Source organism: Saccoglossus kowalevskii, chromosome 1 (assembly GCF_978046115.1).
Source record: "Saccoglossus kowalevskii chromosome 1, keSacKowa6.1, whole genome shotgun sequence".
In the NCBI taxonomy this organism is placed as follows: Eukaryota; Metazoa; Hemichordata; class Enteropneusta; family Harrimaniidae; genus Saccoglossus; species Saccoglossus kowalevskii.
The window spans coordinates 15,748,024-15,764,688 of NC_140641.1; the positions used below are offsets into that span (position 1 = coordinate 15,748,024).

The 16,665-nt window shown below is 36.9% G+C and overlaps 1 protein-coding gene across 1 annotated transcript; it reads left to right on the forward strand.

Moving 5' to 3' along the window:
• The first annotated feature begins 1,698 nt into the window (after window positions 1–1,698).
• Window positions 1,699–15,435, forward strand: LOC100370488 (death-associated protein kinase 1-like). The gene is made up of 12 exons (XM_078006401.2): window positions 1,699–1,963; window positions 6,121–6,210; window positions 7,289–7,387; window positions 7,661–7,759; window positions 8,544–8,684; window positions 8,806–8,913; window positions 10,367–10,513; window positions 10,863–11,123; window positions 11,517–11,649; window positions 12,198–12,361; window positions 12,978–13,166; window positions 13,287–15,435. The coding sequence occupies exons 1-12, from the start codon at window positions 1,928–1,930 to the stop codon at window positions 14,532–14,534; spliced, it is 2,715 nt and encodes a 904-aa protein (XP_077862527.2). The 5' UTR covers window positions 1,699–1,927; the 3' UTR covers window positions 14,535–15,435.
• Window positions 15,436–16,665: the final 1,230 nt, after the last annotated feature.

A 16,665-nucleotide genomic window follows, 5' to 3' on the forward strand; every position in this document is an offset into this window, starting at 1 on the left:
TAAATCGTTGTACTAACAATTCCTTGATTTTAATTTATCAAATACCTAAATTAAGTATTCCACTCAAGCACCGCAACGTAAATTTAAGATTTTCAAAAATACAACCGACCGTATGATGCGTAAAATATAATGGCATTCTGTCCTAAACTTAACTGACCCCGCTGATACGTATATTGCACGCGGTTTCGACGAAACATCTGCAATTTGCCCGAATTCGTGGAAAGAAACTGTAAGGCGAAACATAAATTGTTCACTAAAATGAAAAACAATCTTCACAAATCTTCACAATATTCTTTTTAAGTCAAATTATAAGACCTACTCATTGAAACGCCTTAAATAAATTGGTCACAAACGGTACTTTTCGAAGAACGTCTTATAAATAAACTATGGGAATGATACATGAGGTTCATAACAATCTAACCCCTCAACAAGTACAAACACTGCTAACAATGTGATGTTGTTCGACGAACTCTTCAGTAGTGTTGGACCAATTCTTGGCTTTAAAATGTTGAATACATGAGCTGCCTACCCGAACTCTTTCTTTTTCGACCCGTTAGCGAAAAGGGCATTTACAAACTTGCATTAAAATTGTTCTCAATTATAAAAAGGACACATCTGACAATGTTAGTAATTGCCTCAGATTTCCACCAACAATATTCAGAAAAATCGAATTAATTGTCAACAAACAACTAATTAATAGATAAAAATAATAGTATTTGGATTTCTTAAAAAAAAACATAATACATAACTTGTCCCAGCTGATATAATTAGATACAATAGACAGTCTAGGCAAAGGCCTGATTACTCTGATTACTTAATATTGTGTCATTATCAGGTGATTCCACGCAGTCCCTGAATAAACACGAGTGTCTAGAACTTTTTGGATACAGCATATAGAGTTTACTCAATATCGCGGGTCATCCCATGCTAATCCCAATTAATCACGTGCCTGTTGCACTGCTACCTGAACTGTAAATAACTCATTTTCAAAAAGTCGTTTCGTTTGGTGTTGTGTTGGAACTTATGACAGGGGTTTACATTGTTGAATCAACAATTCCTGGAATGTTGATGTCTTGTATGTTAATATACTGGTGGTCGCTTAAATCGCTTCGTGGAATGGTCTTGAATCCAGAAATTTATTTTCAACTGAATTTGTTACTGCATCACCTCTGTGTTTAAAAGGTATCCCGATTATGACCATGGTTTCGTGTTGTACATTGGTCAACCTTTTCACAGAGTTTGGTTCTTCTTAGGGCAATTGATTATGAATGTTAACTTTAATTGCTAAACTTTGTTGAGTTCAGGACCGTCACAACATCTCCTTGGCAACAGATACGTCACTGCATTCTCGCAGTGGAGTTTAGAGTTTGCCGACAAAATGCACTAACGGTCACGTGACCCCCCCCCCCCATGCTGAATGAATAAGACGATGAGTTGTCAATGAACAAATTCCCTATGTTGATAACATAACCGCATGCAACATTTGCGCGGCAAACATGCAGTCACGTGACTAAGACTCGTCCTCTGTGAACATTATGACCTCTATTTTTCTTGGTATGGGTCCATTAACATCTGAACTAGTGTTCGACAAGCCTGTGTTATTCTCCGAAATAAGCCCCACTTCGTGGAGTCGTGACGTCATAACCTATAATTTCATTTGCATGAACAACATTTATCTATCTGTTTGAAGTCAGGCAAACTAATTCAGCAGACAACGACATGACACTGGGAACAACTTTGTTTATCACGAACTTAATGAATATTCAATATTGTATGGTGATTGACTCCTTATTTCGTTGAATTCAAGTAACGAGGAAGTGGCCAGCAACCGTGAGCGAGTCAGCGTGGCAGAGACTGTCGACGAATTATCCAATACACCTTACAAGACCGTGATACTGGCTGTTGATGACCAGACCAAATTAGAACAATGGCAGAGGGTGAAAGCGATTGGATACACCACGACGTAAGTATTGCTTTATGTGAGAGTGACAAATCGCCATTTTCATGTTGGATAATTTAAGTTATTCAAACCGTCATGGCGTGGGTGCGGTGTAAGTATTGCATTATGTGACAGTGAAATACCTTGGTATTTATATCACTATGGCACAAGGCAATCAATACGTCCTGTTGCGCATGTAACGAGAGTATTGTCACATAATGTGATAGGGATATATCTTGTAATTTGTAACGTAATAGCGTATGCTGTTCAATAGGTTCTGTCGGGTATAATGTGATGTACGTAATGCATCGTGTGATAGAGACATGTAATGGCAATTGTATCGTAATAGCGGAGAGTATTCAATACGTTCTGTCACGTATAACATTACGTACGTAATGCATTGTGCGATTCAATGGTATTTGTATCGTAATAGCGGAGAGTATTCAATACGGCCTGTCACGTATAACATTACGTACGTAATGCATTGTGTGATTCAATATTATTTGTATCTTGATAGCGGAGGGTATTCAATACGTTCTGTCAGGTATGTGACTTATTACGTGATGCATTTTGTGATAGAGACATGTAATGATTATTGTGTCGTAATGCCAGATGGCATTCAACACGTTCTGTCACGTATAGCATTACGTACGTAATGCATTTTGTGATAGAGACATGTAATGGTTATTGTGTCGTAATGCCGGATGGTATTCAATACGTTCTGTCACGTATAACATTACGTACGTAATGCATTGTGTAAGTTAATAGTATTTGTATCTCAATAGCGGAGGGTATTCAATACGTACTGTCAGGTATGTGATGTACGTAATGCATTTTGTGATAGAGACATGTAATTGTTATTGTATCGTGATAGTGGATGGTATTCAATACGTTCTGTCACGTATAACATTACGTATGTAACACATTTTGTGATAGAGACATGTAATGGTATTCGTATCATAATAGCGGAGGATATTAAATGCATTCTGACAGGTATAACATTACGTACGTAATGCATGATGTGATTCAATAGTATTTGTATCTTGATAGCGGAGGGTATTCAGTACGTTCTGTCAGGTATGTGACTTATTACGTAATGCATTTTGTGATAGAGACATGTAATGGTTATTGTGTCGTAATGCCGGATGGTATTCAATACGTTCTGTCACATATTACATTACGTACGTAATACATTGTGTGATTTAATAGTATTTGTATCTCAATAGAGAAGGGTATTCAATACGTACTGTCAGGTATGTGATGTACGTAATGCATTTTGTGATAGAGACATGTAATGGTTATTGTGTCGTAATGCCGGATGGTATTAAATACATTCTGTCACGTATAACATTACGTACGCAATAGTATACAATGATGATGGATGAGGGTGTAAATCTTCGAGCTGTCAGGTCACCACCCTTATATATTATATACTTAAAAGAAAGCACACCTTTGACCAGGTCACATACCGTCGTCTCCTGGTCTACACGCACACTCCAGTAGTATTTTTGATGTTACAGACAACAAATTTGAGTACTAGTATACTGCGAATGATGAGTAGATTTTTTACAGCCAAATTTTCATACTGGAGACACCCTGCCCGATACTGCACAGTTAAAGGGATTCTCTGGAAAGAACAGGGGTATCCTCGCCCATCTGCTTCGTGCTCTCTCTATAAAGGACCATGGGTAGGATAAATTGATGGTATTTACTATGTCTAATTTGATTGTTCGTACTGTGAAATGAACTTGAGAACAACATAGAATGATGCATATCGATGCAGTAATAATGAACTCACGTGGCATTGGGCATTGATCGCAACGTGTTTTGAGAGTTCAGCGCTGAATGATATGTTTGTCGTAGTTACAGACCGTTGTCATGGAAGCAATGGCTATCCCAGGTGTAATCATCGAGATTATTCAAATTGCCTCAGGTTTAGAGTAAAATAAAACATCCATATATGAATCTTATTGTAACCAATATAGGCAACTCTTGTTTGTTAAAAATAGCTCTCCACAATAAGGACGCTAGAGTTGAACAAATTCTGATTGCACCCATACTTAACTGCATCATACACATCTAAGAACAAGATGATTACATTACGTATCTTCAATTTATACTAGATGGGTATTGCTTACTCCTCTATATTCCCGTCTATGTTCAACTATCAAACCAAATGCCCTACATGTCATTGTTCTCTGACTGTCATCATGCAAACATTTATACATTTATGGCCTGTAAACCCTCTACACAACCCGTCATACTTATCTATAAATATTTATTACAACATATGCGATTATGACATATTTGACATAATGACTCATTTGTTTTAACCAAAGATGAAATTTATTCAAAGAAAAGTAGGTATAACGCATTCATTCTAAAAAAAAGTAGGTATGAAGTTTAGTATATTCCAGGGAAAGTAGGCATGCATTTATTGTCAAGGAAATATGACATCAATTTCATGAAAAGTAGGTATGTCAACGAAAAGTAGCTGATGGCGAGCTACAGTCCCTCCAGGTATAATGCAGTGGCGGATCCAGGGGGGGGGCAAGGGGGCCATGGCCCCCTCCAAACGCATGAAAATGCATCTGGATTACGCATAGCATCGTCCGAATCGCACGGTCCCGTGTATTCGACCTATAGACCTGGACCCCCCAATACATTTTGCTGGATCAGCCCCTGGTATAATGGAATAACCAACAGTAAACGGACACAAATAGATGTGACATATAGATAGGTAGATAAATAGACCGGATGTGACCTCTAAATAAGCACAAAGTAAATGCAGTTAGATGTATTTATAGTTAAGAATGGATCTAGATCGAATGAGCTCATACATTAAATACATTAATTAATAACTGTATGCACAATTCGTGGTTCGCCCAAAATTCCAAATGTGACCGTTTTTAATCATAAATTTCGACAAATGGGACAGAGGTAGTTTTACGTTCAATTCATTGAATGTGTTCCCCTAACCCTTGCACTGCGACTAGCGCTTTGCCGCCTTTTTACACTCTAGTGTAACTTAATACTTCTTTTTACAACTTAAGTTATTTTTCAATCACATATTTCAGTGAAATATTATTTAGTATGTGAAATATTATGTTATACATAATTAAATCTTTTGCAACAGCGAAAACTAGCACATAATAAATCAAATAACATTTTTGTTTTAAGTTCTAAATTTCCCGCGTAATTTTAGGTTTTAACTAGCTTGGAAAAGCACGTCTTCAAACATAAGCAATCACGCGTAGAACGCACTTCACTCTAATAACTATCAGCGTAAATTGCTGAGTGCACGATTGTTGAGCCAGCTCGTTTCTACAATGTCTCTAAGTTTCATTTATCATTATTTTGGTAATGAAATAACTGAAATGATTCATTACATCCGTGAAATATTTGCCGGTCGACTGAACATTTAGTTTTGAACAAACCTCCGGCACTCCTAGTGTGATATCAATCTCTCCCGAGTACATCTGCCACAGTCAGACTTCAATTTTGTGGTCAATCACCTCACAACGCATGGTCTTTGTTGCGTAATTGTTTCAACTGAAACCGGACTACAAAAATAAAAACAAAATATATGTGACAATCGAACTATTTATTAATGTCTGACTTAAAAACGTAAATACGAACAATTTTATCGCAGACATCTGACGTTTTGCAAGGTAATGTTATTGTAATGAAATGGCGTATGTGATACACTAGTACTGGGGGAAAAAATAAAAACGTTCTGTTACCGTATATAGACGGGAAAGTAACTCACGCAAAGGAATTTCCTAACATCTCCGTTCATCTTGTTTTCTGGTGAATATTTTCATACTGTTGAAATATAAACGGATTCGATTATCAGCGTCTAACAGCCAACGGAACACAAAGGTTCTAGTAAGTTTAAAAAGGTAGCCATTTATTGTGTTATCTAATGCCTTGATGACTTGAAAGTACTACGCTTTCCGAGAATAAATCGTACATGTATTAAATTTGATTAACCGAACATTTCTTGCAGATTTAAGGCGTAAATATGTTGTTGGAGGGACCATGGAGGTACAAACGTTAGTACCTTCCATGGAAGGACAGGTATCTGCAGCGTCAATGGCAACCTCGGCACAGAAGTTCTCCGTCACCAGAGGGCGTGATTTGTATGAAAACTCATGGCATTTTTTTAAAACTGTTCACAGGAGTTCAGTAACGCAGCACATCTTGGAGACTGTAAGATTCTAAAGGAATGGTTGGATAGAGGTCACAATGTCGACACACGGTATTATACGGTACGTATATGTAGAACACTCGCAATAAATAACATGAATGATTTTTCACGCGAGGCAATTCCCGAGGGGACGCGAAGCTGCATTTTTAGCTTGTGTTGTTTTCATCGCTTGGAACTCAATTCCCGCGCGTGCGCAGGTGACGACCCTCCCGCTTTAAACTTGGTGTCGCAATTATATCATAAAAAGTGTAACACGACTGACTGTCTGTGAACTGTGTAGATAGTTGATATTGAACAAGTAGTTCGTGAGTTTTCAATTTCAAGTTGTTCAAATTTTACAATTTCATGTTTGGGTTTGGTCGGCCACATTCCAACATGAGATAGAACTTCAACGGAACGACTTGAACTTGAAAACGCACGAATTACTTGTTGCTATTCCATCGTAAACTCCATTTCTCGCTGAACGTATTTACAAGTGTATATTCCTAGTAGTTACAGTGGCTTGTAGCATGTCATAAAAGCACAATCGAGAGTTGAGCGTAAAGTTGATATTCAACGAATGAGTGATGACAGGACTCTAGCAGCAGTAGTATACAGCTCTAAAACAGAGTCGAGCAAATTGCATGTCCGATCAACTACTAATCTTTCTAAAAGTGTCGTCTCAAATAGAAGTATAATTTATTAGGGTAAACTTTTGAAATCATATACGCAACCACCCACAGATCAACACATTATGGTGGCATTAGAAAAAAAAGCAAGTCCATTAGCACAAACGATACAGCTAAAACAATGCCTAATAAACGATATATTACAAAACATTTTTAAATCGGTGAAGAGAGCCAGGTATTTTCAAACAAATGTGTTGCCAGAAACTGTTGACAGAAATTATCGTAGTTAAGGTCAAATGAGGTAATCAACATGATGTTGATGCCCGAAAAAACTGTAGTGGTATTTAACACCTAAGGCCAAACTAGTCTAGTTATGGTGTTCTACCATATTATTACTTTCCTTGTATTTATTTATTTATATAGATAATTTGTATTACAACAATTTCAGATTGAAATGAATCCATGGGTTTTTTTGATCGTTATTGCATTATTAATAAAGTAAATATACATATATTTTATTTGTATTCACAGTGGAAAACGACAGCATTGATAGAAGCTGCACAATTCAACCACTGTTCTGCCATCATATTATTGCTAAAACACAAGGCTGGCATAAACTACCAGGACGAGGTTTGTAAACTGTTCATTTTTTATCAATGTCTGAGAGTTCATAATTTCAAAAAAAAAAAAAAAAAAAAACTGAAAAAAATGATCAGTTAGCAAAAGGTCATCTTCTGGGTTTCTATACAGCCCAATAACTGCGAATAATGCCTGTGGCCTGAATTGATACTAAAACTATGGTGTCAACATAATAGAGACTCTATATGAATAACACGACAACTTTTACAGTATATAACAAGCAAGCAGTTGTGGGGGTAAATTATTTAATTTTTAATTTTACAGCATGGTAATACGGCATTGCTGTGGGCTTGTTGGAATAATTCATTAGATGCGGGGAAACTGCTTTTATCAAAATCTGCAGACGTCAATCTTCGCAATAAGGTGAGATGCTGGAATGTTAACCCAGAATTACGTCATCAGAAACATTTAGTGTTCAACTCACTTCATAAGAAAATTAAGAACTAAATACATGTGATACTGAATGTACATGGTTCTCATTACACGTGATGATGAATGAATGTGGTGCTAAATACACGTGATGCTGACTAAATAACGATGACCCCCCCCAGTGGTCATCACAGCAAGCATGTACCAGAGGTGATAAACATGCGCCACGCCGACCGCCGCCCTTTAATGTAACAATAATAATAATATTATTACTCTATACACATAGCTGAATGTCATATGTATGCGTCTGCCTGGGAACAGAGAAAATTCCGCGAAGTTCTCGTCTCTGAGACAATACTTAAAGGCGGTGGTCGTCGCGCTGCGCATGTGCGACATTTGTGTTTACTATAACATTGATTTTCCCACAATTCAATGCGCTCTTCTAATGGACATTCTAAGTATGAGGTTTGACCTGGGCGCGACCTGCGTTAATTACCAACGGTGACTACTTCGATATTTTCCAATCACCTGAAAAACACCTGATTAAAGTTTGGTAACGACTCAGTTTGTAGTCAACAAAGTCGCCATCTTTGTTTATATGAGACCCATATATCCCGCGCATGCGTGGCGCGACGACTACCGCCATTCAATGTTAGCATGATTTACACACTGTAACAAATTATCTGACAAAAATAATTCAATATTCAGTGTAGGATTGTAGTGAGGAGGAAATGTACATGGCCGAGTTCTATTCCATTCTATTCTATTCTATTTATAGGACTCCCACAATGCATTGTTCAAGATTCTTCATCCTTCCACATATCTGAACCCAATTAAGACTGCAGAAGATAAATATAAAGCATTGGAGTTTATTATGCTATTGTTAAACAATGGTGTCGATATGACGTCGACAGATAAGGTCAGTAGTTCTGTTCATCCACATTGTACGACTACTTTCGTTGTATTAACATTAAGTAGTGTATGAGAATTCGATATTCCACTTACAATTCTGAATCCACCATTACTATAATTCTTCGTAGAATGGTTTAACACCTATTCAATTTGTGAAATCTAAAATTGGTACCGGAAGTGACATACGAAATCAATATTACAAAGAAGCCGAGTTATTATTGCAGAAAGTTAAAGATGTAAGTATTAAGTACATAGAATGAATATGTCAGTTGACATTATGTCCGGTATAGTGTATTAACATTATGTCAAATGATTGGTGTCATGTTTTACCACATGCTACATGTGTATTGCCCTTATTCCATCTGTATGGTGTAGTGTATTGACATTGGGTCAGATGTCTAGTAGAGTGTGTTAACACTATGTCAGCAATCTGGTATAATGAATTTACTTGACAGTACGATATAGTGTATTGGCACGTCAGCTGTCTTGTACAATGTATTTCCATTATGATAGATGCCTATTATATTATATTGTATTGTATTGCCCTCATGTTGTTTGGAATTGTGTATTGACATGTCAGATTTGTAGCATAGTGTACTGATATTATGTTAGATGTCTGGTTTTGTGTATTAATATTAATGTCAGCTGTTTGTGGAGGAATCTGTTATAGTGAATTAACAGTATGCATCATGTCTGCTGCAGTGTACTGACATGTCAGATGTCTGGTTTACTATATATATCAGTTAACTGTTATAATGTATTGGTATTTTGTCAGAAGTCTGGTATCAGGTATTCGCAGTGTGTCAGATGTCTTGTAGGTTATATCAAATTTATGTCAGATGTCCATAGCGTATTGACGTTATGGGAAACTATATATGTCAGATGACTTGTATAGTGTATCAACATGTCGTATCATGCATCATATCGATGTAGTGTATTTATATGTTAGATGTATTCACAGTGTATTGGCATTCATAGTCTGGTGTGATTAAATTTTGTGTTTATAACTTATCTTACGCTCATACTGTATTCATGTGTGGTCAAAGCCACGCACGCCACGTGGTATTTCCTCCATAACTGCAGTAACCACACACATACAAGCTATTAGTTCAATTTATGCATAGCAATGACGTCACACGTAACGTGACGATATGATTTCAATTTTTTAATAGTCCGCAACGGAAAAATAATGTTTTATAATAAGAACTATTGTATGTTTTTTTATTCTGAGGTATAAAAGATGGTTTTTATTTCAATTGGCATACATCCTCGAAAATGTTGGCACCTCAAAGTCTCTCAGGGGAACACTGTTGCGCCCATGGCCATATGTATGCAATATTCTAATCGTACACTTAATTTTTTGCTTGCTTCTTATTAAGTGATGTATATTATTACACTGTCGAATAAATGACGAACGTTCACTAAATTTCAATTACCTTCCCAAAACCTAAATACAAAATAATTATTTAAAATTCCATGTGTTATCCACTCTACCACACTCTATTCAAACCCGTCGTTGTAGCGTAACATGGAACGCCTATGCTTCACAGGGGCAGTTGAGTTCGAATCTTATGTTTGTATGTGTATGTGTCATCTTGTTGAGATTCGTCAACTAACAAATCAAAAATAAACATGACTTTAAAGCATGGCACGTTGTATTATAACGTAATTATATGTATCATTTATTAGGAAAGAGACAATATAGATCTGCTGAAAAAACCAGGAGTTCTCATGGATACAGTGAAATTGTATATATTAGGTCATGGCGGTACTGGAAAGACAACTCTCAAGAATTCATTGTCAGGCAAAACGGGTGTTGTGCCCACATTGTTGAGAGTAAGTGTTTTTCACACGTTTTCTATAAATCGCGCCCTCTAGTGACGTGAAATGGTAACAAGCAGGTCATTCGAGACGTCGATAGTGTTTTAACAAGTAGTCGTCTATTGATGAAGATTACAAATGATGATTGACATTGTTTGTGTTGTTCGAGATTCAAGGATCTGCTTTACCTAAATGGTGTGCTGTTTGAAACATCCACTCTAGTTCACAGTCTCTATTTAGTAAGAGGGGCGTCACTGCTTGTACTTTCATTAAAGCTAAATTGATTCAGTGAGCTGAGCTGCAAGTCAATCATTCCTGATGCAAGCTATATTTTGTAATTGTGTTTAATGTGTTTTGTAAACAGAAACTTGTACGGGAATCTGGACCACCTCCCGGAACGGAAGTTCACCACAAAACGCCAGGAATAAGCATTAGTGACCTTAAAATCTCTGGAAAGCGATTCAATTCTTGGGATTTTGCAGGTCAATCTAAATTTTTTGTGTCACACAGTATGTTCCTCAATGACGAGGATGCTATATGTATTATCTTGTACAACATAGCTGACTCGACAGGAACCAGTCACATCATTAGACCACGTGATCTGATGGAAACATCTCTTCAACAAGTAAGTGTTCATTTCACTCTCTTGTCCATATTGTCAACAATTCTATCCATTTGTTCTAATATCATTCCCCTGGTTCTTAATTTTGAATCAAGTAATATGTGTTCGCCAGTTTCGCTTTATTGGCAAACCTGGACAATTGTCCTTTCTTTTCATATTGTTTCTCCATGAGTACACCGAACAATGTTTTATATCATTCTAACATTTACAGAATGGAATGGCAAAATATTCAAGGAGCCAGAGATCTCAACAGTCATATACGTCAAATGTCTATTCTAGTATTGAGTTTATTTGATATTTACTTGAACTACTTATTAAAATTATTCCAATGGAATGATATTCTCTATATTCATATATGATGTAATGTAATCATTAATTTAATGCACTCATTCCCAGGCCACTCAGTGGTGTCAAATGATGAAGGTTACAAACAAATCATGTCTACCCGATGACTTGGAAAGTAGACTTACTGTTATCTTGGTTGCCAGTAAAGCAGACTGGGCCAAACTGGAGCATTGTGAAGAAGAAGGTACAGATGATGCAAATAATACCTGTTATTATACATTAGACTAAAAAAATAGAATTTACCAATCCGTAAAACGTTCCCGAAAGTGTTGTAGATGCGTTGAAATGTTTGTTTTTGTATTTGGAAATTCTGTGTCACGTTTACATCATATTCAAACACTTTGTTTACTTCAGACACAGAAGAGCTATCATCACGTGGTGGAAATAGAATCCCGTGACGGTCACAGCACCAACACTTTTTACCATTTTACCAAATAACTGCTACAGCTGGGTGTAAACTCAGATAGTAATACAATATTGTATTACTAGTCTGAGGTGTAAACGATGTATAATAGTTATCACGAGAATACCTCAAAGTATGCACTCAGGCGATATGATCATTGCACTGCCTTCGTGCATACTTTGTGGTATTTTCGTAATAACCTAATATACCTTAGATGTAACACAGACCACATCATTTTTGCACACTGCTACAGTGCAAACACGTATTTTTTTGCATCTACTGCAATGTGTTATTTATTTAAATTGTTCATCTTATTTCACATATTTCAGCACGCGAAGTAGCAGAGTATATTAAACAGAAACTTTTTGAGCGATTCGGCAAATGTTTGGACATTGAGGACGTAATATTAATTCTTGACTGCCATGACACAAATAGTGCTGGGATGAAACAATTGCGAAAGATCCTGACAACGAAGAGAAAGGAGAAAATTAAGGTGAGTTAAACTTTATTATTACTCAATTTACTTTATGGTTTTATCGTCTTGCCACTCCATTATATAATTGTTAGATGGGTACAACGGTTCTGCGTTAAAGCCATGTCAACCTGTTTATATCATATTTCGATGGGGGCATTTTGATTCAGACTATTCATGTGAATCGATGCCTTGATGGTTTGTGAAATGCAGCTAGATCCAATATCGTCATTTATTGTCAGGACAATCTGCCACAAATGTTACAATCAGTGGAGGAAAGAGTCAGTTCCCACAGGAACATGAGGTCATGCAGTTGTTTCAGCAGAAGATAAAATCTTACTTCATAAAATACACTCACTCGGTGTTGGTCTTTGTGATGGAAATTCCCATTATTTTTCCATTATAACCATTGGCGGATTTAGAAGGGGGCCGAAGGGGCCGCTCCCCCTGTTTTTAACAACCAACAGGGCTTCGCGCTCGCGAACTTGGCCTTCCGCCAACTTATCGCTCCCCCCATTCTAGAATTGTAGATCCGCCCCTGATAACACCCGCAATATTTATTTTATTTTATTCTAATCTGTAAAATATCCGTAAATATTGTTCTTGAATTAAAACTTTACTACACATCTCCCACCAGAAACTAATGTACATGCCAAACATCTGCGCTGAGATTCTGAAGATGCTCAACACATGGTTTGAGCAAAGGAAAATGTTCCCTGTTATGTATTGGAATGAATATATAGAGTGCATTAAGAAAGAGATCAGCTCAGACCTGGAAGATGATTTCCTGATCAAAGCTACAGGATTCCTACACCGTATCGGTATGGTGAGTAACGTTGTTATTCAATAACGATGCCATCAAAATGTTATTTTTATTACAGACTCTAATAATTAATAAACGTTTGTAATATCATGAAATGACAAAATTGTGTTTCTGTTATTTCAGGTACTTTACATAAAATCTAGAATCTCCCCTGAAAGTCAAGATATTGTTATACTGGCCCCGAAGTGGCTATGTAGTGAAATACTTGGACCAATCTTTGCATCAAAGGACTTTTCTCAATTTGCACACAAATTAGAGAGAAAACAGATTTACACGAAAGAAGATATTCAGCGAGTCCTGGACGGAAATGTTGTCGTTGACATAGTTTTACTCATAAATCTCCTACGTGAGTTTGAAATTCTGTTTCCACTCAAGGATGGCGACTACGGTGTTGGTCATCAAGATGAGTTCATAATTCCGTGTCGCCTGCCTTCCGTTATGCCTAAAGATCAATGGCTGTTAAAAACCAATATGCATATATACGTCGGTAGACGTGTCGAATGCCGAAGTATTGCTGATATTTTTTCAGATAACTTTTTCCCTCAACTTCAAACACGTCTTCATGTTAAATTCACTGCCTTGGGACGCCCTCCAAGTGGTATATGGAAGGATGGTATAAAGGTATGTAAAGGCGTGGAAGGACTGGTACAACTAACCTCCAATGGCCGTGCTGTGAACGTAGTGGTGAGGTGTGAAAGAAAAGAGGAAATAGGAGATTGTTTCGAGGTTATGGAAATCGTAAGCTACGAAATACAGCAAGTGTTACACTCAGCATGCCCCGGTACCGAGGTAGATCGATATGTCTTAAGTGCAGAATCTTTGAGGAGCAATGAGAAACTAGAAGATGTATGCTACTATACATTAGATGAAATCCGCGAAGCCGAAGAAAAGAAAACAAACGTGTATCATAAAAAGGCTGGTAAAGAAGAAAAGGTTACAGACCTGATAGTTCCAGGATTTGACAAAACCTTCCTAAACGAGAAAGGTCATAAATGTGACGTTAAATGGATGCCATATGAAACGAGACAAGAGGTTATAAAACATCTCGAGCCTGAAGACCCCATGTGGCAGGATCACAGAATAATGGCACAGTATATGGGAATTGGACATGAAGATAGAAAGCTGTTTGCAGCACAAGCCAAGACACGCGGACAATACGTTACCGAGCTGTTCCTGGCTGAATGGTCGGCAAGGTGGGAAGCAAAAGTGAGACAAGACGGTGATAAAGCAGTAAAGTATGAAGAAAAGAAAGGTTTTGGATCCATCTATTATGAAAGTAATATTGAAAACCTGCTGAAAATAAACAACAAATACCTGCATCATCATGCTGTCACGGTTGTGTTGGAGAATGCATTCAAGAAATTAGAATAAATTGGGATCCCGTTTAGTATCCCAAGACATGTTTCGATCAATATATTGGACTCATCATTTGAAACATTATTAGCAAGTTTACTAACAAAGTAATGCAATGACAATTTACGTCGTAATCGCTTGCTTTTTTTTTTTTTACTAAGGAACAATTATTTATGTTGTTTAGATGAACGGCTATGATAACATAGTGGCACATGTACAGATGATTACACATTATCATAGGATCATGTCATATGTTGTTACATTACTTGCCGTTCAACACGAAATATCATTGTCGATATGGCATGATAAACGTCACAATATTCCGCGTCGACGCCACAGCCGGAACTACGTTCAATGACGACTTGCAATCAAAAACACAAATGGAACGGGGTACGCTGTGCTCAGTGTTATGTCCGAAATGGAAAAAATTGGGGGAGGGGGAGGTAAAGAACAGGTAAAATTGGGGTTATAAGGTAATAATATATTACATACATGTGCAATATACGTGGTAAATTAACCAATGAGTCATTTTGCATTATTTATTAATTTATAATATTTTTGCAACAATGGCCACCACATCACGTCATGCCAAGAAAATAAAAAAATCCAGTTTCGACCTTCAATCACTGAGAATACGCACCGGGAAGAATGTACCGTGCGTACGTAAGACTGGCGGTAATTTATGGGGGAAGATGAAACATCAAAATCTTCTGTGGGTTTATTTCTAACTTTTACATTGGAATAATGTTGATGGCAATGTTTTATTGAGTTAAGCACTAAAATAACGAAAGAAAACTAGTAAGATTTTAAAAGTTGTATTCACATAACTGTACTGCTTCACTTTATACGTTCAACACGATTCGTGGATGAATCTGTTTTTTTAAAGTTTGAATAAAAATGTCTGATATGGAGAAAAAAAGGATCATTCTTTTACATCACTATGATTTGTTTTGGTGCGCAATTTAAAGCGGGAGGGTTGTAATCTGCGCAATCGCGGGAATTGAGTTCCAAGCGACGATAGTAACACAGACGCTTGTTTGTAAACAATGACACGCTATGGCAATCTGACGCATGCGCAGGTGACGACTACTCCGCTTTAAACAAAATTATAAAACTGTATCTGAGGAATGATTTGATGAAATGAAAATTCATATGCACCAGTTACCCACTATGACAGATGTACAGTAGTGAAGTACAATTTATGTCGGTGTTTTAGATTTTTTTTCATTATTGGAGCCGAAAATCAATGGAGCCAATCAAGTTATTGAAGTAAAAACCAAACTGAATTTTGACAGGCATGTATTGAGGTAGAACATATAAGAACATATTCTTGGTGAATACAGAGTCTTGTACGTATCAAGTTCAGAGACCCAATTGGTCAATTATGAAGAAAAAAACTTAATTACGATTTGATGGTGTTAATATTGTCCAGTTTTTAAACAAGCCTGTAGGCTGATTGGCGATCCACTGGGACGCAAGGAATACTGTTTTGCTCTTGCCATGGCAACAGTAGAACATGAGTTTGTTGCCATCCAACTTGAATGAATATCAAGTTAGAATTGAACATTGAGTGAACTCCAAGTAATGTTGAATGCTTTATAGAATTCTGAACGCATGGTGAACTTTCGATCCAGTAGAAACACTGTAGAAAGAGGTTTGTCCAACATTTTTACTCAAAGAATTTAGGGCATACATTCGTTTGTGGTATTCTGAAGGGGTGACCTGCCTGTCAAGTTGAACAAAATCGGCCAGCCCAAAAGTACAAGTTAAAATATTTTTTTTTGCACTTCTGGGTTAAATTTGTTGACAACAAAGAAAGCAATATCAAAGACCAACCCGTAAACTGGACAAACTCAAACAGAGTAGAATAAGATATGCCAAAGACCTCCCCCCAAGATTTGTAGGAGGTACGAGTATAGCATTTTGTCTATGTTCATAACTTGATGAGAAATATATAAGTATTACTACACAATTAGGTTCACATCACATATTCACAAATTTCAGATTCTATTTATTCCATGTATTAATTTTGTTTTTTGTCGCCAGAAATCGAACACTACGTGCGCACGTCAAGTTTTTTTTCTCACGTACTGCGTCTAATTTGCATATAGGAATGCCGTTCTTTGAATAACGAGATTATTGAAAACTA

Bases quoted from the DNA above. Each gene is read 5' to 3' on its own strand.
- LOC100370488 (XM_078006401.2), top strand. From the start codon at position 1,928: ATGGCAGAGGGTGAAAGCGATTGGATACACCACGAC. The intron at 7,760-8,543 runs GTGAGATGCTGG...TTCTATTTATAG, and splicing joins ACGTCAATCTTCGCAATAAG to GACTCCCACAATGCATTGTT. The intron at 10,514-10,862 runs GTAAGTGTTTTT...TTTTGTAAACAG, and splicing joins TTGTGCCCACATTGTTGAGA to AAACTTGTACGGGAATCTGG.